General features: G+C 40.2%; 1 protein-coding gene across 1 annotated transcript in view; it reads right to left on the bottom strand.

Moving 5' to 3' along the window:
- LOC136866546 (nose resistant to fluoxetine protein 6) overlaps positions 1–27,228 on the bottom strand; it is a 155,734-nt gene that overhangs the window by 93,898 nt on the left and 34,608 nt on the right. Inside the window, exon 2 of the mRNA XM_067143614.2 lies at positions 15,361–15,554. Within this exon, the coding sequence (XP_066999715.2) occupies positions 15,361–15,554 (194 nt within the window). The remainder of the gene's footprint in view (positions 1–15,360; positions 15,555–27,228) is intronic.

The following is a 27,228-nucleotide window of genomic DNA, read 5'->3' as shown; positions in this document are numbered from 1 at the left end:
ACATTTTACTGTAGCCAATAAAGCAAATGTGTGTATCTTTCTGGTCTTCAAGGGCCTTTCCATATTCCACCTGAGATTTGCGAATAGATTTCTTAGTCCCAATTCCCGTACGAAGGCCCGGTTATAAGTCTGCGATTACAGAATCCATTGTCTCAGGATTTATCCGCATATCTCTACTGGATGGTAGAAAGAACGGCTATTTGACGCTAGTATGGCAAATATTAAGGCACGAACTTCCTTCCTGGCACCGCCTACAGTCGAGAACTTAATGAAATTACAGGGAATTCAACGCCGAGCACAACGATTAATTTCCCGAGATATTAATTTAAACACAGCCAGGTCACTCCCCCCGCCCCAAAGCACTCACCGCCGCTTCCTGTAAACAAATAGATATTGCTTTCCTGCCAAAAATATCCCTCATAGGTAACACACATGTCAGCCCTTTCAACCGCTTACAGCTGACTATCATTCCGTCCTAAGAGGTCGAGGGAAAGTCCCTTTTCCCTCCATTTGCAAGAACAAAAGATTAGTTAAGCGGCTTCTTTATTCGTTTTGCTCAGTTCTAGTACGAAGTCGCCCTATAGGAAAAAAGACCTTCCAATTTCAAAATGTTGTAAAGATGTAAAAAAGAAGCGTTAATTTTCTCATGTGTGAATGTTTCTGTACAGTTGAGAAAGTGGATTAACGTTTACTTAATTCTGAGTGTGTAAGAACTTACGTTAGAATGAATGAGTCGACCTGGCTCAAGTACATGTGGGAATCCACATGCGTGTAAGTAGAAATAATTGATGATGCACAACAGAACCTGTGAATAATTATGCAAATGCGATGATTGTATATAAGTCAGTACTATCGTATACTGGTTATTCTACTGTACAGTTAGGTGTACGTGGTACCATCGCCTTTCTGCGTTCGCCCATCCCTAAATTATACTGGTAATGAACAATTGAGGTGTCCTGAAGCAAAACTGACAATGTCCAGACAATCTAATTTTACAGGAGAACTCTGTAACTAGAGAAGATACTGTACATGTATGAACAGTTTACAGAATATAACCCTTCTTCTCTTACACATTTTAAAATTTACCATGTACGATAAACTTTGAGCACTGACGTTATTAAAATTGGAGATTGACAGGTTGTCTGCATCCAATATTCTTACAATATTACAGTAATTGCAGGCGAAACAACATAAAATCATGATCAAATAAGAGTTCAGTGAGTGTTAAATCACATAAATAGAAAATCTAAACCATCAAATCATCTGTTCCTACAAAGTTTTCCTCTTCAAACGCACAAACGCTGATTGCCGTAATTCTTCGTCAACAATTTGTCGACGTCTCGCAATTTCAAAACATTCACTTTAACACCTCTGTCAATTACCGTTGGATTAATCTTTCTTACGTTATTTTGGCCAGTTTTACAAACTCTGTTATCCATCTCTATGTCACTTCGATAATGCGGCTCTCCTCGCACTAGTGCTAGTGTTTTAGCTCTTATTAGAATAAAACGCTTGGTAACATTAAATTTGAAATGGCGTCGTAAACAATCAATCACGTGACATCTGGCTCACTTGTGATTGGGTAACATCGAGATTGCCATTCCCGCAACTCAAAGCTGCACAGGGAGTAAAGAATACAGGAAAATGCCTTGGAGCTCTGAGAGTGAAGTCCAATGACAGTCCAATCTGTCACAGCTCATTGAAGTGAATACAGTGAACGCAAATTGTAATTGCGGGAATTTTCAGATGCAAACACTGTACGACATGCTAAAACGTAAACTAATATTTAGATGATATTGTAGCTCTTACAATGTCGTGTTGTGCATACGGTTGCACGAATCGGAAATCCAAAAATATTCCTGGAATAACATTTCACAGGTAAGATTCTAAGTATGGCTTGTAATATGTAGTACAGTATATTACACTACCTCCATTGTTATTGTGCTAGAATTTCGGAGTCTCAGAAGCACCGTCCACATTTCGTAAGAATTTTTAGGTTAGACTTGTTGTTTATCGTCAGGGAGTAAAGAAAGGAGAGCAGAGTGGATTAAGGCCATTAGAAGGGAAAATTGGATACCTTCTCCTTACACCAGAATATGTTCAGCACTCGAGTCCTAGGGAGTTTTTCATTTTCACGCCCTTCGTGGTCCTTGTCTTCCTTTGGCTGATACCTTCATTTTTCGAAGTTTCGGACCCCTTCCATTTTTCTTCCTAATTAGTGTTAATAGAGGATGGTTGCCCGGTTGTACCTCCTCTTAAAACAATAGTCACTACCACCACCTCTAAAATATGTATCTCCTATAGGTGGGGACAGTATAATAAGGCCCACGGTATCCCCTGCCTGGTGTAAAAGTTCCTGTTGAGGTGGGGGTAGTAGAACAACACCCACGTGACCCCCTCCTTTTCGTAAGAGGCGACTGAAAGGGGCCCCAGGAGCTATCAATTTGGTAGCATGGGTTGGCAACCACGGGGCCCTTAGCTGAGTCCTGAATTGTTTCCACTTGTGTCAGAGGATGCTTTACTTGATGTTTGTACGTCCTATTAAAACAATAATCACCAACACCACCACTGTTGCTATGCTCAGTTTGGTAATTTATTGCGCATTCCCCTAAAGTATTCAGATTGCGGTATGCCCTTATTAATAGCCTACTTCTTATCTTTACTGATATCTGGTGAAGATTTGCATCTCCTGTTTTTAAGATACTCGGTTTATAGTACCTATAGTCAACTAGCGAGAGAGTAGATTTAAAGCTGCCGTGTCAGAGCTCAGTAAAAAAAAGCATTAATAGGTCTGTTTGCCAGAAAATTTTGTTACAGTTAATCGCCGTGTTATTTTGTAAACGATTGTACTTAATTGAGCGATTCGAAGTTTCGCTACTCCCGAGAAAATATCTTAATTTATATATGTCCACAACGTAAGAATTGCCATGTTTAGCTAACCAAAGGGGGGGGGGGGAGGAGGGGGTGATCATTGGCTTCAATCGATAGCCACAGAGAGTAGTGTAGCGGGCAGCTCCCTGTTTTCTTTACTCCCTGAAGCTGCATTGAGATTGCCAACTTACTAACTAACCGCAATGTTTAACGTTGTATATAAGTGGGATTTTGTCAGTTACGCAACTCCAATTTCGTCATAGATGGTATTTACCGCGCAAACTCATTTCACCAAAAAGTGGAGATTGACAGTTTTGCTTCCGTATCCTTTAATTTATATAAAATAAATCTCTCTATATAAATGTCGTTGTATGTATGTATGCATGTATGTATGTATGTATGTATGTATGTATGTATGTATGTATGTATGTATGTATGTATGTATGTATGTATTACATCTCCTCCTAAACCACTGGAGCGATTTACACCAAACTTGGTACACCAAAGTATCAGGAGAAAAAACCGCGTGAGTGTAAGGCACCCCAGGAACCGTTACGGGTGGGGGGGGGGGCGAGTGGGGTGAGATACAAATATAATCGAAAATGGTGTCGAATCCATACTTTTCGGGTTCGCTGAGATGAATAGTGACACTCCGGAATTTTTAAAGTCCAAGTTCTGCCCTCTTTGGGGTGGGGGGCAAGGGGGGAGTGGTATATCAAAATAACCGAAAATGGTGTCGAATCCATACTTTTCGTGGTCGCTAATATTAATAGTGACACTAAGTCCAAATTCAGGCCCCTCTGGGGTGGGGGGGAGTGATATATCCAAATGACCGAAAATAGTGTCGAATCCATACTTTTCGGGGTTGCTGAGATGAGTAGTGACACTCCGGATTTCTTCTGACAAACCGCGTGGAGGTAAGACACCCCATGTACCCATTGAAGGGTGGCGAGGGGGTTACTTGTAAAATATTCGAAAGTAGTGTCAAATCCATACTTTTCGTGGTCGCTGAGATGAATAGTGACACTGCAGAATTTTTTAATGTCCAAGTTTAGCCCCCTTCGGAGTGGGGGGGCGATGGGCGAGTGATATAAAAATAATCGAAAATAATGTCGAATCCATAGTTTTTGGGGTCGCTGAGATGAATAGAGAGACTCCGGATTTTTCATAAGTCCAAATTCAGCTCCTCTGGGGTGGGGACGAGTGGGGAGTGATACATAAAAATTGTCGAAAATAATGTCGAATCCACATTTTTCGGGGTCACTGAGATGAATAGTGACATTCCGGAAATTGTTAATGTCCAATTTTACCCCCCTTCGGGGTGGGAGGACGATAGGTGATTGATATATAAAAATAATCGAAAATTGTGTCGAATCCATACATTTCGGGGTGGCTGAGATGAATAGGGAAACTCCGGATTTTTATAAGTAGAAGTTCAGCCCCCTATTAGGTAGCGGTGAGGGAGGAGTGGTATATAAAAATAGTCGAAAATAGTTCCGAATCCCCTGTTTTCGGGGTCGCTGAGATGGGTAGCGACACTCCGGATTTTTAGTGTAATGAGACAAACTACGTGGGGTTAATACACCCCAGGCATCCTTACGGGTGGGGGTGGAGAGGGGGCGAGATATAAAAATCATCGAAAGTATTGTCGAATCCATACTCTTCGGGGTCGCTGATATGAACAGTAACATTCCAGAATTTTATAAACCAAGTTCAGCCCCTTCGTTTGGGGGACGAGGGAGGAGAGCTACACAAAAATAACCGAAAATAGTGTCAAATCCACAGTTTTCGTGGTCGCTCAGATGATTAGTGGCACTCCGGATTTTTTAAAAGTCCAAATTCAGGCCCCTTTGCGGTCTGGGGCGGGGGGGGGGGAGTGTTAAGTAAAAGTAAACAAAAATAGTTTCGAATCCATAATTTCGGGGTCCCTGAGATTAATAATGACACTCCGCATTTTTTATAAATCATACTTCATCCCCCTTTGGCATAGGGGGAGAAGGGGTAAAACAGAAATGTTTAAAAATGATTGAAATAATGGACGTACCGTAGCCTATGTATGTTACAGCGTAGCTTTCAACCAAAATTGATACAAGTATGACTTACTATCTGGAGAAAGTACTGTTTACGATAAGACACCCCTGGAACCTCTAGAGGAAGGGTGATTTATATACGTAACTAAAAGCGAAAAATAATACTTTTCCAGACTACTGGAGCGATTCAAAGAAACCTGGTACACTTATGAATTACTATCAGGAGATAAATTGCGTGGGGTTGTGACAATTTAGCACCCCTAGGGGCAGGTGTTGGAAAGGGTGAGATATAAAAATAATCGAAAATAGGGTCACATCAAAATTGTCTTCGGAGTCGCTGAAATGAATAGTGACACTCCGGTTGTCGTTTAAGTCCAAGTTGATCCCCAATTGGCGGGCGGGTGAGAAGAAGTGAAGAAAAGAAAATATCCAAATGACCGAGTTTAAGGATGTTTGTGTGTACGTTCCAATATAATTGTCGGCTGAACTTGGAATCTAGAAAAAAATGCTGTGAGGGAAAGACACCCCTAGAAGCCTTAGATAAGGGGACGAAATTAACAATATTAGTGTTGAATCCATACTTTTCGGGACTACGGGAGCTATTTCAAACAAACTTAGTCACTTATGACTTATTATCAGGAGACAAAGTGCGTGGAGGTATGACAACGCTAGCACACCCACGAGGGGGTGAGATGTAGAAATAATCGAAAATAATGTCGAATCCATTCTTTTCGGGGTCGCTGAGATGAATAGTAACGCTCCGAACTTTTTAGAAGTCCAAGTCCTTTCGTATAGCGGTGAGAAGAAGTGAAAAGCAAAATTTCCAAAATGACCAAGATAATGGACGTATATGTGTATATTCCAGCATAATTCTCAACCAAAATTGGACCTAGTGTCTGAAAAAAAAATACCTTTGAGGTAAGAGGACCCTAGCCTCTAAAGTAGAGCTGAAATGTTAACATTAAACGAAAACGACCGATATCTGTGTCTAATCCATAGTTTTGAGGATCGCTGAGATGAACTGTGACACTGTGGATGCCGTTTAAGGTTAACTTTAGTCCTAATCGGCAGGCGAGTTAAAACCGGTAAAGAAAAGAAAATGTTTAAGACGTATGTGTGTATGCTCTAGCATACCTCTCAACCAAACCTGGTATACATATGTCTTACTACATAGGAAACATTACTGTGAGCATACCTGCCAACTTTTAGAAACCAAAAATAGGAAGATTTTTTAATTCTTGGATTTGATCACATATATTCCACCATAGTCTAGGTGAAAAAAGGTCAGGATAAAAGGCATACATATCTACAGTTACAATGCGAATTGACCATTAAATTTAAAATCTTAAACTAAGAAAATATAAAAATGGTTACAAGAAATTGTACCTAATCACTCTCATAAATGAGACTTGCATACGAGTAATAATATTTATGTCACACCGACACACACAACAAAATGTATAATATCGTATTTTCTCGCGTAATTAACGCACTTTTTTGACGAAAAATACAGGCGAAAACTTCGGATGCGTAAATTATTCAAGGAATTCAGATATTTACAAAGATACATCAAATATAATACAAACACAATTGGTTCAAGTCATTTGCGGTTATCGTCATTTGGCGTAAAATTCCGGCGTCAGAATTTTTCCGAAAAGTCAAATAGGGTACAACAGGTAAGTTAGACACGTGGGTTTGAAGTACCGACTCTAGAAAATATTCTTCTCATACGAGCTGACAAATACGACCTGAATGACATACCGGCAAAAAAACTGTCCAACACGAGAAAAAGGGCCGGGCATCGAAGGAGGGACTACACTACCCCAAACCGTTCGTTTCCAATCTTGTACGAGTGACGTGTCCATCCGTCCTTTTTCTTGAATACGAACGTGGATCACTCGCGGAAATTTTGCTTTAGGCATTGTTTTTCGTTTTAGAACAATGTAAGGTGCAAGCTTTCTGCCATCAGCTGTTACAGAAAGCATTGAGTACCGGTTCATCGTTGTTTTTTGCTTCCGGTAGCGCGTACGATAACACTGTATGTTCCTTTCTTATCGATTGTTCGACTTAGTGGCATATGGAAACTGACTGGCGTCTGACCTGCGGTTCCTATAAGGGAAATCAAATATTCCTTCACTTTACGCTTCTCAGTCACGAAGCGATGAAAATGGTTGAAATCATTCGTCATTTTTTGGCATAATGTTGTTCTTCGTCGAAGATAAAGTCCATTTCTCTTCATAAAATTAATCAAGCCTCGGCTAACTTTCAAATCCGAGACACTGATTCCATGTGGCGCGACTATTCTTTAAAATACAGCATTTCGTGAGAAACGGCTTATCCAACATTGCGTAATAAAATCATATATTTAAGCAGATAATCCTCTACTTGCGGAAACTTGCCGCTTTTTGGTCCGCGAAATGCTTTGCGAGACTTGTTAGCCGCTTGAAGTGCACTTCTGTTACCGCGGTAGTGCATGTTTCATTTGGACACTGAATACTTGCTGCCCGCTGCACTATTCCCGTATGTTCTGGCGTAACTGGTCACCGCGAGTTTGTATGGTGCAGTGTTACTCCAATACTGTGGACTGAAACAATTTTGAGATCGCAGTGTCCCGTACCCGAAACACTCGTAAAACTAGTGCAGTGGGATTTCCTGACGGCTAATAACAGCACATTGCCCTGTGTTTGGAATGCCCACTTTCGCAATCAGAAGCCTGCTACTTGAGTAGTGTTTGCTATTGGCTTTACGTCGCACCGACACAGATATGTCTTATGGCGACGATGGGACAGGAAAGAGCTAGGACTGGGAAGGAAGCGGCCGTGGCCTTAATTAGGGTACAGGCCCAGCATTTGCCTGGTGTGAAAATGGGAAACCACGGAAAATCATCTTCAGGGCTGCCGACAGTGGAGTTCGAACCTACTATCTCCCGAATACTGGATAGTGGCCGCACTTAAGCGACTGCAGCTATCGAGCTCGGTACTTGAGTAGTTGACATCCTTATTTCGAAACTCATCCGGAGCTGAGTGTTGGATGTTCGAAGTTGTGGGTGCGTCATATACGTGAACATTTCTTTTTCTCCACTTTGGACCCAAAAATATTGGGATGCATAAATTATGCAAGGGCGTTAATTACGCGAGTAAATACGCTAGTTTCCTTTATCAGACGGTAAAATGAACGGAAATTTATAGGTATCTCTGAACACTTGGAGATAACGTTTGTCATATTTTTTTGCCATAACGAGAAAAGAAAATGCCAGAAACTGTCACCGACACAACCCCGTTAAAAACATCAACTCATTAAAATTATGCACTTAAATACGCGAAACTACCACATACAAAACAATTCAATATGCCCCTTACATTATTAACATACGATTTTGACAGAGGGGGAAAGCAGAGAAATACAAGAAAAAACATATGGCCTACAACTCCGACGAAACTACGCACAGAAACGATGTTATCAGCGCGCGAACAACACAATAACAAAGTAATTCTTTCGTCCCGATTAACTGAGTCGTTAGAGCGCGCTAGCCTCTTGCTTGCAGGACGAACGCCGCTCCGAATCCGAATCCCCAGCTGTATCAAGCGCACACGCTGCTGTGGTGAGCGGGAACCAAGATACACGAAGGCGACGGACGAAACACTCATGCTTGAAAACGAAGTTTCGTAAATTTTACAAGCACATAAGAATTTATCCTTTATCGTAGGGGAAGAGTATTGGCCGTACTAGAGGTTATATTAGTCAAAAACCGGAAGAAGTAAAAATAAATAGGAAAATCGGAAGACGAGTTAAAAACCGGGAAGTTTCCGGGTAAATCAGAAGGATTGGCAGGTATGCTGTGGGGGTCAGATACACCTAGCACCCCTAGGGGCGAGGGTGAATTATAAAAAACACAGAAAGACGGGTGAAATGTTGTTGTTGTTTGAGTCATCAGTCCATAGACTGGTTTGATGCAGCTCTCCATGCCACCCTATCCTGTGCTAACCTTTTCATTTCTACGTAACTATTGCATCCTACATCTGCTCTAATCTGCTTGTCATATTCATATCTTGGTCTACCCCTACCGTTCTTACCCCCTACACTTCCTTCAAAAACCAACTGAACAAGTCCTGGGTGTCTTAAGATGTGTCCTATCATTCTATCTCTTCTTCTCGTCAAATTTAGCCAAATCGATCTCCTCTCACCGATTCGATTCAGTATCTCTTCATTCGTGATTCGATCTATCCATCTCACCTTCAGCATTCTTCTGTAACACCACATTTCAAAAGCTTCTATTCTCTTTCTTTCTGAGCCAGTTATCATCCATGTTTCACTTCCATACAATGCCACGCTCCACACGAAAGTCTTCAAAAACATCTTTCTAATTCCGATATCAATGTTTGAAGTGAGCAAATTTCTTTTCTTAAGAAAGCTCTTCCTTGCTTGTGCTAGTCTGCATTTTATGTCCTCCTTACTTCTGCCATCGTTAGTTATTTTACTACCCAAGTAACAATATTCATCTACTTCCTTTAAGACTTCATTTCCTAATCTAATATTTCCTGCATCACCTGCCTTCGTTCGACTGCACTCCATTACTTTTGTTTTGGACTTATTTATTTTCATCTTGTACTCCTTACCCAAGACTTCATCCATACCATTCAGCAACTTCTCGAGATCTTCTGCAGTCTCAGATAAAATAACAATATCATCGGCAAATCTCAAGGTTTTGATTTCCTCTCCTTGGACTGTGATTCCCTTTCCAAATTTCTCTTTGATTTCCTTTACTGCCTGTTCTATGTAAACATTGAAAAGGAGAGGGGACAAACTGCAGCCTTGCCTCACTCCTTTCTGGATTGCTGCTTCTTTTTCAAAGCCCTCGATTCTTATCACTGCAGACTGATTTTTATACAGATTGTAGATAATTCTTCGTTCTCGGTATCTGATCCCTATCATCTTCAGAATCATAAATAGCTTGGTCCAATCAACATTATCGAATGCCTTTTCTAGATCTACGAATGCCATGTACGTGGGCTTGTCCTTCTTGATTCGATCCTCTAAGATCAGACGTAAAGTCAGGATAGCTTCACGTGTTCCTACATTTCTTCTGAAGCCAAATTGATCTTCTCCCAACTCAGCTTCAACTTGTTTTTCCATTCTTCTGTAAATAATACGTGTTAAAATTTTGCAGGCATGAGATACTAAACTAATGGTGCGGTAATTTTCACACCTGTCAGCACCGGCTTTCTTGGGAATAGGTATAACAACATTCTGCTGAAAATCTGATGGGACTTCTCCTGTCTCATACATCTTGCAGACTAAATGAAATAACCTTGCCATGCTGGTTTCTCCTAAGGCAGTCAGTAATTCAGAGGGTGAAATATAAAAAATAATAGATAACGACAAATATTCGTGTACAGGTCGCTGAGATGAATAATGACACTCCGGATGTCGTTGTTCAGTCCCTATCGCCATGGATATTAGAAGGGGTGAAAAAGAAAATGTTAAAAATGACCAAAAATACGGATGTATTTTTCATCCAGCATAGCCCGGATATAAAATTAGTACACGTATGACTTACTATCCGAAAAGAATACTGTTGGGGTAAAACACCCCTAGCACACATAGAGGAGATGGTGAAATATAAAAATAAACGATTTTTTACTGATATTAATGTCGAATACGTTCTTTACGATGTCACAGATTGACACTCTAGATGGTTAAGTCATACTTCAGCCGCAATCAGTATGGAGGTTGAGAAGGGGTGAAAATGAATGTAAATATGACGAATATTATGCATATACTGTACTGTTTGTGGGTATGTTCGAAAACTGCTCTCAACGAAACTTGGTACACATATGATTCACCATCTTACAAAAAATACTATGGAGATGAATAATCACAGCCTCCGCTGGGGGTGGGGAATGAGAGGGGCTGACGTGCAAAAGTAATGGAAAATAACCAATATTAATGTCGAAGTTCATTGTTTATGTGTCTCTGATACGAACTGTAACGCTCTTGATAACGTTTAAGTCCACGTTCAGTCTCCATTGAGACAGGAGCTGAGAAGGGCTTAAAGTATACAGCATAAGATGACCGAGATTAGTGTTGAATCCACTGCTTTGGGGGTCAATAGGCTGATTGGGACAGTCTCAATGAACCTGAAATCGTGTACGTCATATGTATAGTGCGACGGGTAAATGCATATAATTATTACCTTTTTTTTTTTGAAGGAATCAAATACTTCCCAGTCAATTCTAGCTTCCACAAGGACAAAGTTTACTCGAAAATTAAATAATCTAAAACTTGAAATGAGATACATCTAAATAACTCTAAAATTACATAATAGGTCGTAAAATCAACATCTCAAAAATTATTCAATAACCATGTACCTCACACTTAACTAACTGGTAGTACAAATACTAAAGGTAAACATTCAGAAGCTACCCGGGTAACGCCGGTTACTACAGCTAGTAAATAATAATTTCATCTGTGCATCTGTATTATTTTTAGTATGATCAATTCATTGAATGAATGTAATCTGAACAATTCATTTCTGTCATATTTTTATATCCGTAAGAACATCGCTCTTACACGATTAGTAAGCCGTATTGAAGGACTTACAAGGTAAAGCTTACTTAGTTTAACTGTTAATTATTTCAAGGACAGAATATAGTGGCGTCATAAGAAATTGCGCTATCACCTGTCGGGGGAAAGGACTATAATTGTTATGCAAGTAGACAGCTGCACTAGTTCTCGCCAGATATCGCTAAACAACCACTGATATACTCACTTAATGCTTAGCTCTAAGGCCTTCAGATGGCCTCGACTTACTTTAAGATAATCGTTCGTTCTCCTTCTCCAGCCCCGAATTTTCAGATCTTTAAGGTCTTGTTCTGCACCCTCCATTCATCCCAGTCTTGATCTTCTTACTTGTCTCCTTCCTCCAGATTTACCACCCATTATACTTATACTACAATAACATATATCACCAACAGTGATCCTTGATTAAATTTCACGCTTTATTTAATTCTTCGAAGTTATTAAGATTTTTCTCCGGGTACTCCGGTACATTCTCCAACATCATTTAATCTGTCGGCCATTAATCATTGCACAAGAGGAGTGGGACAAGCTTTATCTGACCCTGTAATAATTAAGAGGGGAATTCCTCAAGGCAGTATTATTGGACCTTTATGTTTTCTTATATATATCAATGATATGTGTAAAGAAGTGGAATCAGAGATAAGGCTATTTTCAGATGATGTTATTTTGTACAGAGTAATAAATAAGTTACAAGATTGTGAGCGGTTGCAGGGTGACCTCGATAGTGTTGTGAGATGGATGGTGGGCAATGGTATGATGATAAACGGGGTTAAAAGTCAGGTTGTGAGTTTCACAAATAGGAAAAGTCCTCTCAGTTTTAATTACTGTGTTGATGGGGTGAAAGTTCCTTTTTTTTTTTTTGCTAGGGGCTTTACGTCGCACCGACACAGATAGGTCTTATGGCGACGAAAAAAAGTTCCTTTTGGGGACCATTGTAAGTACCTAGGTGTTAATATAAGAAAAGGCCTTCATTGGGGTAATCACATAAATATGTTTGTTAATAAAGGGTACAGATCTCTGCACATGGTTATGAGGGTATTTAGGGGTTGTAGTAAGGATGTAAAGGAGAGGGCATATAAATCTCTTGTAAGACCCCAATTAGAGTATGGTTGCAGTGCATGGGACCCTCACCAGGATCACTTGATTCAACAACTGGAAAAAATCCAAGGAAAAGCAGCTCGATTTGTTCTGGGTGATTTCTGACAAAAGAGTAGCGTTACAAAAATGTTGCAAAGTTTGGGCTGGAAAGACTTGGGAGAAAGGAGACGAGCTGCTCGACTAAGTGGTATGCTCCGAGCTGTCAGTGGAGAGATGGCGTGGGAGGACATCAGTAGACGAATAAGTTTGAGTGGTGTCTTTAAAAGTAGAAAAGATCACAATATGAAGATAAAGTTGGAATTCAAGAGGACAAATTGGGGCAAATATTCGTTTATAGGAAGGGAAGTTAGGGATTGGAACAACTTACCAAGGGAAATGTTCAATAATTTTCCAATTTCTTTGCGATCATTTCAGAAAATGCTAGAAAAACAACAGATAGGGAATCTGCCACCTGAGCGACTGCCCTAAATGCAGATCAGTAGCGATTGATTGATTGACAATTCCTATCCTCGCCGCTAGATGGGGGCTGCATTCACTCCATTCCTGACAAGGTCGAATGACTGGAAGCAGGCTGTGGATTTTCATTTTCTCCTTCTCCAACCCCAGATTTTCAGCTCTCTCAGGTCTTGCTCTACACCCCTCAGTCTTTATCTTCCTACATTTCTCCTTCCTCCAGATTTACCATCCATTATACTTAGACTACAATAACATATATCACCAACAGTAACCCTCGATTAAGTTTCTTGCTTTATTTTGTTCTTCGAAGATATTGAGGATCCTGGATATTTGAAAGAGTTAATTTCTTTCAACCGCATACCAAATACAGTGCTTTGTTTTCATATCAATATCCACTAACTTCGTGTATTTTCTTTTTTTCAGATGCATTATTAGGCTTGATATTCTCTATGCGCCACTTCTCATTTTCTGCGTAATCACTTCTTCAGTCGCTCTCACCGACCGATCAAATCCACTCATTTGCAAAATAAAATTGCACTTTGAACTAATCGCGCGAGTATGCGAGACAGTATCCTCATAGGCAACTATGTGGCCCATTTGGACTCAATGCCCCTCATTCAAAGATGCAAGATACTGAATAAGGCCTTAGAAACAGAGTGAGCCACTGAGTGAACAGGTAGCGTGGCTCGGCGGCACATTCGACAAGCTAGGTGAGTTTCAGAGAAGCCACACCGTCGGATTAATGATGAAAACGTACCTAATGGATAGCTAGATGCCAAATCAACCTTTTAACACAAATTACTCCCTGTAAGTTCATCAGTTATTTAGGATGCCAAATCTGTCTTGTCTAACACAATTAGTTCTTTGTAAGTTCACCAGTTTGTTAGGGATCCAAATCTGCCTTGTCTAACACAATTAGTTCTTTGTAAGTTAATCAGTTTATATGGGATGCTAAATCAGTCTTCTCTAACACGAGTTCCTGGTAAGTTCACAATTTGGCATTCCATCTGACTTTTCAAACACACTGAATTTGTAATTTTACTAGTTTATTAGGGATGCCATATCTGCCTTATATAAAACAGCCAGTTCCTGGTGAATTCACCAGTTTATTAGGGATGCCAAACCTTGTCTAACACATTGAGTTACTTGTAAGTTAAGCAGTTTATTAGGGATCCAACTCTGCCTTGTCTGAAACATTGAGTTCCTGGTAAGTTCAACTGTTTGTTAGTGATCCAACTCTGCCTTGTCTGAAACATTGAGTTCCTGGTAAGTTCAGCTGTTTGTTAGTGATCCAACTCTGCCTTGTCTGAAACATTGAGTTCCTGGTAAGTTCAACTGTTTATTAGGGATCCAAATCTGTCTTATCTAAAACATTGAGTTCCTGGTAAGTTCAACTGTTTATTAGGGATCCAACTCTGCCTTGTCTAAAACATTGAGTTTCTGGTAAGTTCAACTGTTTATTAGGGTTCAACTCTGCCTTGTCTAAAACATTGAGTTTCTGGTAAGTTCAACTGTTTATTAGGGATCCAAATCTGTCTTATCTAAAACATTGAGTTTCTGGTAAGTTCAACTGTTTATTAGGGATCCAACTCTGTCTTATCTAAAACATTGAGTTTCTGGTAAGTTCAACTGTTTATTAGGGATCCAACTCTGTCTTATCTAAAACATTGAGTTTCTGGTAAGTTCAACTGTTTATTAGGGATCCAAATCTGTCTTATCTAAAACATTGAGTTCTTGGTAAGTTGAACTGTTTATTAGGGATCCAAATCTGTCTTATATAAAACATTGAGTTCTTGGTAAGTTCACCAGTTTATTAGGGATCCAACTCTGTCTTATCTAAAACATGAGTTCCTGGTAAGTTCAACTGTTTATTAGGGATCCAAATCTGTCTTATCTAAAACATTGAGTTCCTGGTAAGTTCAACTGTTTATTAGGGATCCAACTCTGTCTTATCTAAAACATGAGTTCCTGGTAAGTTCAACTGTTTATTAGGGATCCAACTCTGTCTTATCTAAAACATTGAGTTCCTGGTAAGTTCAACTGTTTGTTAGTGATCCAACTCTGTCTTATCTAAAACATTGATTTCTTGGTAAGTTTACTGGCTTATTAGGAATTCAAGTCTGTCTTGTCTACAACATTGAGTTCTTTGTAAGTTTACCAGCTTATTAGGGATGCCAAATTATCTTGTCCGAGTTCCTGGTGAGTTCGCCATTTGACATTCAAAATCTGTCTTGTTTAACACAGTGAGTTCCTTGTAATTTAACCAGTTTATTTTGGATGTGAAATTTTTAAAATAACTACAAATATTACTACTGCAAGGACTCACCTTGGTACTGTTAGTAGCCACCGACTGATTGCCACCAGCTAGAGTCACACCCGCCAAGCAGTACTGGCCGAGAAATCTTGACCCGGGATCAGTTTCATCCGTCCACTTGACGGCCAGGCACTCGTCAAAGTTGCCCAGTTGAATCAAATTCCCCACGAGTAGTCCATCGGGCAGCTTCGTAGAGGCGTCGTACACTGAAACACACGAGGTTTTACTGAACACATTTCTATACCTCGCTTGCGGATGCGTGACTCAGGGGGTGAGCAGTCCCCAATCAACACCATCAACTGTAACATGTACCATGTTACACGCACAGTTGTGTAGGTTGTTGTATACGAGGGTTGGGGTCCGGTTCAATGGCTAAAAGGTTAGCGTGCTAGCCTTTGGTCACAGGGGTCCCGGGTTCGATTCCGGGCAGGGTTGGGAATTTTAACCATAATTGGTTAATTCTGCTGGCTCGGTGGCTGCGTATATGTGTCGTCTTCATCATCATGTCATCCTCATCACGACTCGCAGGTCGCCTACGGTCGTCGAATCGAAAGACCTGCATCTGGCGATCCGGACACTCCCGGCACTAAAGGCCATACGCCATTGCATTACATTACGAGGGTTGGGGGAGAATTCATTGCAACTATTCTTTTCTTGCAGATATGTGAGCGGATCACAAACTGCTATTTGTCGCGTGGAAGCTATGCAGGCATACTGTGAATTCACAACAACAGATGGCTCTGTGATTGCTGGTAGAGAGCACTGTGAAATCAGTTATGTGGCAAGTGTCAGTTAGTATTCTAGTTACATTGGTCAATAAGAGTACTCAAAGGCTAAGTCTGCAATCCGCACCAAAATCGTGACAAAACAAGGTTAGGTTAGGTTGATAACGTAATTCCCTTCCCTTTCGCAATTTTAGCGTAGGTGGCGTATTGGTGTGCCATATGGTAGTCTAGCGGCGAAAGCCAGCTCGATAAGGCAATACATAGTAAACAAACACTCCGAATGTACACAAAGTCATGGGGTAATAAGATACGAGCATCAGAATTCAACAAGGCACATCCTCTACAAGTGGACTGCAATCATCTACACCATCCCAACTTATGGCCGAGTGACGCCGCAACTTTAACTTCGCACCCAGCCGCCACAATGAAGCATATCGGCCTGACGCCAAGTAAGAAGTCGGCCTACCCAACATGTTCATCTGTGTTGTCCTGGACGTCCAGCCATCAATCTCCGAAGAGACGATCCTCTCCGACCTTCGCAAGACTGGAGTCTATTGTGCAAGCCGGCTTTACGAAGGCTCCGTACCAGTAACAGACGTACTTCTCTATCTGAACTCTTCAACCGCCCGTGACAACCTTCTAACTACTGGAGCGAATATCCGCCGACGTCTTCATCGAGTGGAAACCACTCCGAGCGATCTTCTGGTACAACTACCTAACTATTCGACTGATTTTCCTGCACCCGCTGATTTAACTATCGCCACCACGCCACCTCCGTACACACGCTCCCACCCCGCCATATCCTTTGTCCTTTCCTTCCATTACATTTACCACACCCACCACTATTACCCCCATCACAACCTCCTCTGTTTACAACTCCCTCACAACTCCCATCACTACTACAGTTATATCCCATCCTTCCCTTATAATGACAACTTCCCCCACCCCTCCTATCCCTACCCCATCAATTCAACAACAAGAACCAACACCAGCAGCTTAAACTACCACCGACACAGCGCGTCAATCATCGCCACCACCACCGCTCGATTGCACCTGCGTCGTCCGCGGCGTGGACCCGCTATTATCAACAGACGACATCGCTCAGGACCTCCGCCTGGCAGGAACACCAATTCGCAGAGCAATCCGGATTTTTAACGCTTCAGGACCTACATACCTCGTGAGACTCCACCTACCGACTCCGGACGACCCCCAACATCTCATCGCCAACGGTATCCGTCTCCAAGGCCGCCGTCATCAGATTAACCCATCTCGCTCTTCTCCCCAACCTTCTAACCGCCCTATAACACCCCGTCGCCGTCCCCGGCCAGCTCCTTCTTGCCATCCACCGAGTCCACAAATCCGTTCTTACCCTCCACCCGGTTTCTCTTCCCCAATACCACTCCCATCAAACCTCCTTCAACTCTTATTCACATCCTTGCATAACTTCTCTTGTCTATTTCACATCTTCGCCCATTACGTTGCCCCTCGCACAACCCCCTCATTTGTCCCACAGCATTTGTATCTTCTCCGCACCCCATCATGGTTTCACACATGCCTGTAACGCAGTGAATTACCTTTTGTAACATGCCACAACCAGTCTTGTACTTTTGTAACTTCATAGATGAAATAAATAAAGCAATTTACAATACTTAAACATAGGCAATATAAATGGTCCGTTATTGGGCATTTTCCAGCTAAATCATTCCTGATTGCCAGCGTTTCGCTCCCGTGTGCTAGGCTGGGCTCATCAGTTGGTACCTAGCACACCCAAGACGCTGGTTAGTGCATACCGTGGAGGCCACTGTATAGGCTAATTGTAGCCACCGACAGTGCCAATGCACTATCAGAGACTTTGTCTCATTAAAAATTGATGCCTGCTTGACCATCAGATGATATGGATGTTGATTCCCTTTAGGGAATAGGCACCCTTCCTCTCCCATCTCCTAACTCTTCATATCCTTCACCCACCTCCTTCTTTCATCACATCTCCCCAAGCCGCCCGTATCTCTTGGCCAGAGAGAGGGCGTTACCACCTAGGTGTCCCACCCCACCCCTTCAGGGTGGGGAATGAAAGCATTTAAAAGAAGGAAAAGATAAGATCAATCCATTTGTCAGTGGAATAGGACGTTTCGACGTCGATCCGTACACTAAATACCCCACTCCGATGACTGGTTGGACAGAACAATAAATTCAGATAGGAATTGGCTTCAGAGAGTGGAAAGTGATGACACTAAAGGGTCTTTGTGCTCTTTGTGTAGGCCTAGTTTTGAAATTTGCAACATGGGGGATGTTCAGTTCGATCTCATGCCAAAGGAAAAAGGCACATCAAAAGAGTAAACCCTTCATGTTCCAGCCAAAAACTGTTTCTCTGCTCGAATTCATTTATTTTGTATTACTTCCAGCTTATCAAGATTGTACGTAAACATTTCAGGAGTTTAAATTAAACTGTCAGTAATTTCTCGAGCACTGAAATGTTACAGCCTAATAGAACTAACTTAAAGAATGCAATAGTCATGTGAAGTTATTATGAGAAAAATATTCAATTTCACTCACCCGTACTATCTGGCCACACTATGCTTCTTCTTCTTCTTCTTCTTCTCCTTCTTCCCACTTTTCCTGTAGATGTAGTTATTCATTAGGCGTACAAATTGTGTATCAATTATGAAGTTGTAGTAGGACGCAGATTTTGTATTCTATATGCGTGTCGGGGATTTCCCTTCGAATGATGCAGTCAAGCCTGAGTTTTGAGTTCAATAAGAGGGAAGGGATTACGTAATTCGAGCCTAAAATGAATGCCGAGAAGTACCTAACGAGTGATGTTATCGATACAATGTCACGCAGTGAGACGAGGAAAGGGTTGTTCGGCACAAATATATTTATTATGTACCATTAACCATTATTATAAATTTTCCTTAACTTTGGATTAGAAGACATTTCGGGATTTTTTTCGCGTTTTCTGGTGTGTTGCAACAACATCGGGAGATCTACTGTAATTTCGGGAGACCTGGCAACACTGTATCTATATGTTCAGAGGTTGAGTGAACCACCTAGAAACGATCAGTTGCTCTTCAAACCAGCGAAGAGGTTCAGTTTCTGAAGTGAGGGTGCGGGGCTGTGGGAAGCAAGGAGGGAGGCCGACAACATAGCCTCGGTTGTCGCTGGGGAAAGAACCAACGACACACACGAGCTATAGTCCCTGCCATGTAAGTGCATATACTCTTTCTCCCCTGTTAACACCGAAGGTAGTAATTTATAGTTATTATTCTAACTGTTGGGTTCAATTCATTGTCACTAAACATACAGTTTAGGGACCCTACTAGCCGATACCACGTCTTGCTGTAATCTTGCAGATTTGCACTGTGTAGTCATGATTTTTTTTCGTGACTTGTTAGATGATACGTACTGCCATTGCCGTAGTGTTAAAAACACCAGTATAAGTATAGAGGGTATATGTGAAACTAGCTGATGTACCCGTGCTTCGCTACGGGATTCTCAGAAAGACTGTCTTTGTGGTTTTCGTACCTGAAGTCGTCAGAAATCGGAGATGAATGGCAATAGCGACACAAAGCAAATCACAATAAACAATGGTCAATGTAATGTTATTGTTGATCAACGTTATGAGCTGTCTGTATTGTAGGCCTTAACATTCAGTTTTCTTACGATTCTGTAATATAAGGCCGTCTTATAAAATTAATTATAGCGTAGACTGTAGTTCCTTATTCCCCGACTTTACATACCGATTTTCATTAAATTTTGTTTACCGATTTTCTCGTGACGACGCTGATATGATCTTAGCAACAAAAATCCATATTCATGAATATCTCCGTTATAGCCGGTACGGCCAAAATGTGTAAGACATAAATGATCGGAAATTTAATACTATGTAACTTTATTTATATAGTAATTGTCAATAAGACCACTAATAACACAAATATTCGAGAATTATTTTTGGGCCTTCCCCTAAACTACCATTTCGCTAAGCGTGAATATATTTATGGCCGAGATTGTAGCGACTTATTCCCCGACTTTCCATACCGATTTTATTTAGGATGCGACAACTAATAACAAATATTTGAGAATTAAATTTTAGGCCTTCCCCTAAACTACAATTTTTATCAGATTATTTATGGCGTAGATTGTAGCGATTTATTCGCCTACTTTGCATACCTATTTTTATTAAGATAGGTCCACTAATAACATAAATATCTGCGAATAAAATTTTAGGCCTTCCCCTAAACTACCATTTCTTTCAGAATGGATAAGATTATTTATAGTTAATATTGTAGAGACTTATTTTAGAACTTTACATACCGGTTTTCATTAAGATAGAACCACTAATACCGGGCGAGTTGGCCGTGCGCGTAGGGGCGCGCGGCTGTGAGCTTGCATCCGGGAGATAGTAGGTTCGAATCCCACTATCGGCAGCCCTGAAGATGGTTTTCCGTGGTTTCCCATTTTCACACCAGGCAAATGCTGGGGCTGTACCTTAATTAAGGCCACGGCCGCTTCCTTCCAACTCCTAGGCCTTTCCTATCACATCGTCGCCATAAGACCTATCTGTGTCGGTGCGACGTAAAGCCCCTAGCAAAAAAAAACACTAATAACATAAATATTTGAGAATTAAATTTTAGGCCTTCCCCTAAACTACCATTTCTCTCAGTGTGAGAAAGATTGTTTATGGCCTAGATTGTAGCGACTTATTCCCGGACTTTACATACCGATTTTCATTAAATTCTCTTCAGCCGTTTTCTCGTGATGCGTATACATACAGACAGACAGATAGACAGACAGACAGAAATTACGGAAAATTAAAAAATGTAATATTTTGTTACTATGGACATGACTGATACAGAAATATCATCCTTTTTTAAATTTTGAGCAATGTACAGACAAAACTCTTATTTTATATACATAGATGAAAGGGGACGGAATTACTTTATCAACCTAACCTAACCTTGTCTTGTTACGACTTTGGTACGGACTGCAGACTTAGTCTTTGTGTACTCTTATTGACTTACGGCATATGTATATGTAACATACTTGCTTGTGTGTATCATTACAGCGTGATTTCATTTCAATCCGACAAGTAATAGCAAATTTCAGGAAGGGAGCTGAATTATTTACACAAACGGGGTTAAAAGTCAGGTTGTGAGTTTCACAAATAGGAAAAGTCCTCTCAGTTTTAATTACTGCATTGATGGGGTGAACGGTTATTTTGGGGATTGTAAGTTCCTAGGTGTTAATATAAGGAAAGTTCTTCATTGGGGTCATCACATAAATATGATTGCAAATAAAGGGTACAGGTCTCTGCACATGGTTATGAGGGTATTTAGGGGTTGTAGTAAGGATGTAAAGGAGAGGGCATATAAGCCTCTGGTAAGACCCCAACTAGAGTATGGGACCCTCACCAGGATTACTTGAATAGAGAACTGGAAAAAAAATCCAAGGAAGAGCAGCTCGATTTGTTCTACGTGATTTCCGACAAAATCAGTAGCGTTACAAAGATGTTGCAAAGTTTGGGCAGGGAAGACTTGTGAGAAAGGAGACGAGCTACTCCACTAAGTGGTATGGTCCGAGCAGTCAGTGGAGAGATGGCATGGAATGAAATCAGTAGAATAAGTTTGAGTGGTGTCTTTAAAAGTAGGAAAGATCACAAAATGCAGATAAAGCTGGAATTTAAGAGAACAAATTGAGGCAAATATTTGTTTTTAGGAAGGGGAGTTAGGGATTGGAATAACTTACTGTAACCATTCACCACCACGCCAAAGCCATGTTATGAGACCCAGTTAATACAATATGCCATTTTCCGCGGCATTCTAAGACAAATGGTGTCATAATAAACATTTTTCGTCCAGCCCGGGATACGAATGGTGCCACGCCATCTCGGAGAACAGGGGTTTACAACTTCCACTGCCAAAGGACCAGCTCCCTATAAAAGAAATGGCCAGGCTAGGCTCTGCACTCATTCATTGACGACTCGTCATTCACTCGTTTGTGTATTCGGAGCAATCTTCATAGTTCATGGTACACCAAGAGTTGTGCAGTGGTATTGGAGAATAGTAGGTGCTATTCAAATTTGAAGAGTAATGTTCAAGTGAAGTTTGTTTATATCAGACAGTTCTACGTGGAATGTAATCCGATCGTACAGGACGACAGAAGGATTGTGGTGTGCGAGTGTAGGTGCTTGTATTTCTCATATTTACATATTCGCATATTATGGGAGGGCAGACTGTTATCAAACAGTGGCGGATCACATGAATATATTTAAAGAACGGGTCAAGCTTCCGACGAATCACTCTTACGTAAATGAGACCTGTCACAATCAAGAAAATTATAGTGTTGAGAGACGTCATACGAGACAATAGGAAATGGTAGATTAAGCCGGGGAGTGCCGTCCAGTTAAACAAGTAGTGCTCACATAGAAAACACATATTCTTGACTAGTGCCGTGTGACAAGTAAGGAGAAAGAAGTAGCGATTTCCAGGCACTTATTCGCTGCTTTGGTAGACTACTCGCGTTAATGAGTGGATCTATCATTAATAATTAATTTTGAATACATACAAACAGTATTACACTAACCACTGTTTTCGTTTGTCCAAGTGTATGTGAGCGTCCATCGAACTCGCGAGGAGCCGATCAGAACGCGCTGTGTGTCTTAATCTCCAGGATTAGGAATCGTCCAGAACGCGCCTGTATGCCGGCGACCTTCAGAGACCACCCAGAACTTCCACGTCAGTTTGCAGATCAAGCCATCATGAACGGGACCAAGCAGATGACGAACCGAGGACTTTCCGTTAACAAGGCTGCAGTGATGACAGCTTAAATACCCCATATGTGCCCTTCAATGACAGACGACTGCAAGCAGAAGTGTTGAGTGCATTTCCAATTTCTAAAGCATGAACCTTATATCCCTAAAATGTAAATTTTTATGTAGAAAAATGTTTCTAAAACATGTAAATAATAATAATAATAATAATAATAATAATAATAATAATAATAATAATAATAATAATAATAATAATAATAATAATAATAATAATAATAATAATGTTATTTGCTTTACGTCCCACTAACTACTTTTACGGTCTTCGGAGACGCCGAGGTGCCGTAATTTAGTTCCGCAGGAGTTCTTTTACGTGCCAGTAAATCTACCGACACGAGGCTGTCGTATTTGAGGATCGAACCTGCCAAGTTGGGGTTAGAAGGCCAGCGCCTTAACCGTCTGAGCCACTCAGCCCGGCGTAAATAAATTCATGATAGATGAACGCCATGGGCTTGTTCGAAGGGAGTGAAGCTTATTATTAATGGCTTATTTTTATGCTCGTCTTCAGTTATTGGGTAATCAAAATTTTATCCTGGGAAATTAATGCATGAATTAGTTAAAAGGCCCAAGTATTTGTTGTGTGTGAAGCATTTAAAGATGGGATTAATATTTCAATTAACGCTCCAAGTTACAATAAGTTCCATTAGCTATTATGAGTCGTCAGAATATTTCAAGTATAATTGAATCAGTGCTTTTGAAAAGGGCATCAGTCACAGTTTTTACGGAATTGAGGTTATTAAGTAAATATATTCTTTACAACAGTATCTATCGATTTACATTAAAAAGGGCATCAGTCCTGGACAACTACAGTAGCGCTCTCATGTGATAAACCAGCAAAACTGCTGTCAATCCCGTCATTCCTTGCAGCCAATGTTGTTATTTTATTTAGTCAGATTATAATCTTCTTGACAATATGAGTTCTGAATCTAATTCTCAAGAAATAATTCCTAAAAAACGTAAGAGAGGCATAATAAATGCTGATGGATATAATCAAAATGTAATAAAAAAGTGCAAAGTTAAAGGACTTGAACACAAAAACTACAGTGGTAAAACTGTAAATGCAAGAACTACTGGACCTGATTGCAAGTACGTTTATAACCTTTTAGAGTATATCATGAACTAAAAGTTATAAAATTAGTGTTTGTTTACCGGGCGAGTTGGCCGTGCGCGTAGAGGCGCGCGGCTGTGACCTTGCATCCGGGAGATCGTGGGTTCGAGCCCCACTGTCGGCAGCCCTGAAAATGGTTTTCCGTGGTTTCCCATTTTCACACCAGGCAAATGCTGGGGCTGTACCTTAATTAAGGCCACGGCCGCTTCCTTCCAACTCCTAGGCCTTTCCCATCCCATCGTCTCCATAAGACCTATCTGTGTCGGTGCGACGTAAAGCAAGTAGCAAAAAAAAAAAAAAAAAAAGTGTTTCTTATCTAAAGTACGTAAGATAGCCCTACATTCTACATATTCTATATGATGAATATACTAAATAATTTATCATGGTTCCAATTAAATATAGTTTAATAGCTTTGTCTGTTAGGTACTGTACAGTTGTTTTCTTTCCAGGTGACATAGTTGTATCTGTCTGTTGAAGGTAATGCAATTTCTTTTTCCAGGTTCAAAGGGAAGTGTTTCAGCAAATTCAATGACTCAGACAAAATAGCAGTTTCCAAGTATTTCATTATTTTAAGACAAAAGCCAAACAAGATATTTTTCTCCAAGGATTGCTGACTAAAACAGATATTCACCGTAAAAGACCTAGAACTGAAAACCCAAAACCAAGAGCGTGCAATGTTCTTTATAGTGTTTTGTGCGAAGGAAATAAAACTATTGTGTGTAAGAAAGATTTTCTCAGTTTATATGGAGTAACACAAAAAAGAATACGACGTCTCCTATCACTTCTGGTAGCAGGTGAGACTCCAATTAACATCGAGGTAAGAGTAGAAATTGTAGAACTAAGGCTGTACCTGGATAAATTGTAGGGAAAATACATGAACACATTATTTATTTTCCTCTAAAGGAGGCTAAATATGCAAATCGGGATATAAAATACCGTTAAAATAATGCATTCTATTTTTTGTACGAAATACCAGGACATCAAAGTCACCTATGGATTTTATTTAAAATATTTTAATGAAAACTTTGGTTATACATTCGGTAGGCCACAGAAAGATGTGTGTGTGCCACATGTGAAGAATTAGGCATTAAACTCAAAAGTAACTTCCTCAATCGTAATGCAAAACGTGTTGCAGCCGCAGAGTTATTGGTTCACAAAAACAGATCCAAAAAGTTTTATAAAAAGTTGAAAGATATTTAAAATATGTGTAAAGATCGAGACGATGTTGCATGTATTTGTTTTGATTACATGCAGAACCTCCCACTACCACCACATTCCCCGTACAGGACGTGTTTTATCTTAGACAGTTGTGGGTGTATGTATTCTGCATGTATGACATGAAGAAAGGGACATCGGAGTTTCATTTATTGCGCGAAGGTTTAGGAAATAGACGCCCAAACGAAGTTTGCATTTTTCTTCATGATTATATAACAAACAATATACCAGAAACAGCAAAAGTGTTGTATCTGTTTTCTGATACTACCCGAGGACAAACCAGGAATAATACTGTAATCCGATACTTAATGACGCTCGTTTCCTCTGGACGATTTGAAAAAGTCATCCAATACTACCCAGTAAGAGATCATTCCTTCCTCCCTTGTGATCGCAATTTTGGCAGTTGAAACTATCTGATCGTGTATACACACCCACAGAGTATGCCAATATGTTGGTGAAGGCTAGTTCAAGCTGCAAATTTACAAGCGTCCTACACGAGGAAACCTTTTCAATTGATTTTAAAAACTTGTGGAAAGGTTTTTATAAGATAAAGTTTTTATCCATTGAGTCTTTAGGGAAGAATGTTCCTAAAGTTGAAAAGGAACAGTTTAGTATATCAAAATACTACATGTTTGAATGTATCAGAGACAACAAGGGAGTGCTGAAAACTTATGACCTTATCGACGGATTAAAATATCATACTTTTAAGTTGGCAAAATGTTAAGATATCCCATTCCCTGCACAAAGGCATACTAGGAGAAGTGCCCGATTAACTCTACAAAAGTGGATGACATTCAAAACTTCAACAGTACATTCCAGGAGAATATACACCCTTTTATGATGAAATTTGTGAGTGGCCAACCAAGGACGGAGATGAAGCTGATTAAAAGCATACGTGTAACGTCAAAACTTGTAAAACTAAGTAAATATTTTGCTTAAATATGCCTCGGTATAATACTTGTGTGTATAGATTTTCAGTTTTATAAAATTAAGATAGTTTAAGCTATTTTATGTTTAATCCAATTTTTTTACTTTCCATTAGTTTTGTATTTTTTAACAACCACACATAAATTATAAAACAATTATAAAATGTATCAGAATATGTCTTTTTGCAATAAGTAACTAGGAAAAATGTTCTACCTTTAATACTAGATTATCAAAACAGTTTTTCTTGATTTTCCGAAAGTTAGAGCTTGCGGACTTAGGCCCTTTTCCAAACCACTGATTCAATTTGTTCAATGCTTCAATATTAATATAGATATAGTCTTAAGGCTGCTGACCAGATGATGTCGAAGATATGACATCGGGGTGCCATCCACGATTTAATTAGTACGCGAATTATTTAAAGTACCTGATGAGATAGATTCTTCTAAATAAACGTGCGATATGGTTTGATATATGGGTGTATAGGGGAAGGAGAGATAATAATTCGTGTGACAATGAGTGAAGTGACAGGCCGGAAAGATGAGAGAATAAAATGAAGATTATAATTATAGTCAGGCCGAAAGAAACCGGGTCGTTGATAAAATGTTATTTAATAATAATAAGAATAATAATAATAATAATAATAATAATAATAATAATAATAATAATAATAATAATAATAATAATGATGATGTGTGCCTAGACGAGGCAAAATTACGTGCGAAGGATATGCCGCACAGGTGAGGAAACGAGATGGAGAGTTGTTTGCCAGCCGACGGGTGGCCGTCTGCTCAGTGAGATATTTATGAACCTTTGTAATGCAACCCAGAGATGGTTCATTCGCCTGTCGAATGCTTGTAACATTTATACGAGGAGCTCGCTCCCCGTTACACTGTATTGAGACCAACATGCATATTATACCATGCCACCAACGTTGTAGACCCTGTGTGTCAGTAGATGAAGTGACTCCACCCGTATTTTCTTTTATTAAATCGAATATAGGGCTCTCAGGTTGGGCACCTCGAAGTCCGAAGGATCATGGGTTCGACCCCATGTTACAGTGCCAACCACCCAGGTCAGCAGAC

This window comes from Anabrus simplex, chromosome 3 (genome assembly GCF_040414725.1).
Source record: "Anabrus simplex isolate iqAnaSimp1 chromosome 3, ASM4041472v1, whole genome shotgun sequence".
In the NCBI taxonomy this organism is placed as follows: Eukaryota; Metazoa; Arthropoda; class Insecta; order Orthoptera; family Tettigoniidae; genus Anabrus; species Anabrus simplex.
This window is presented reverse-complemented; position numbering and strand designations above follow the sequence as displayed.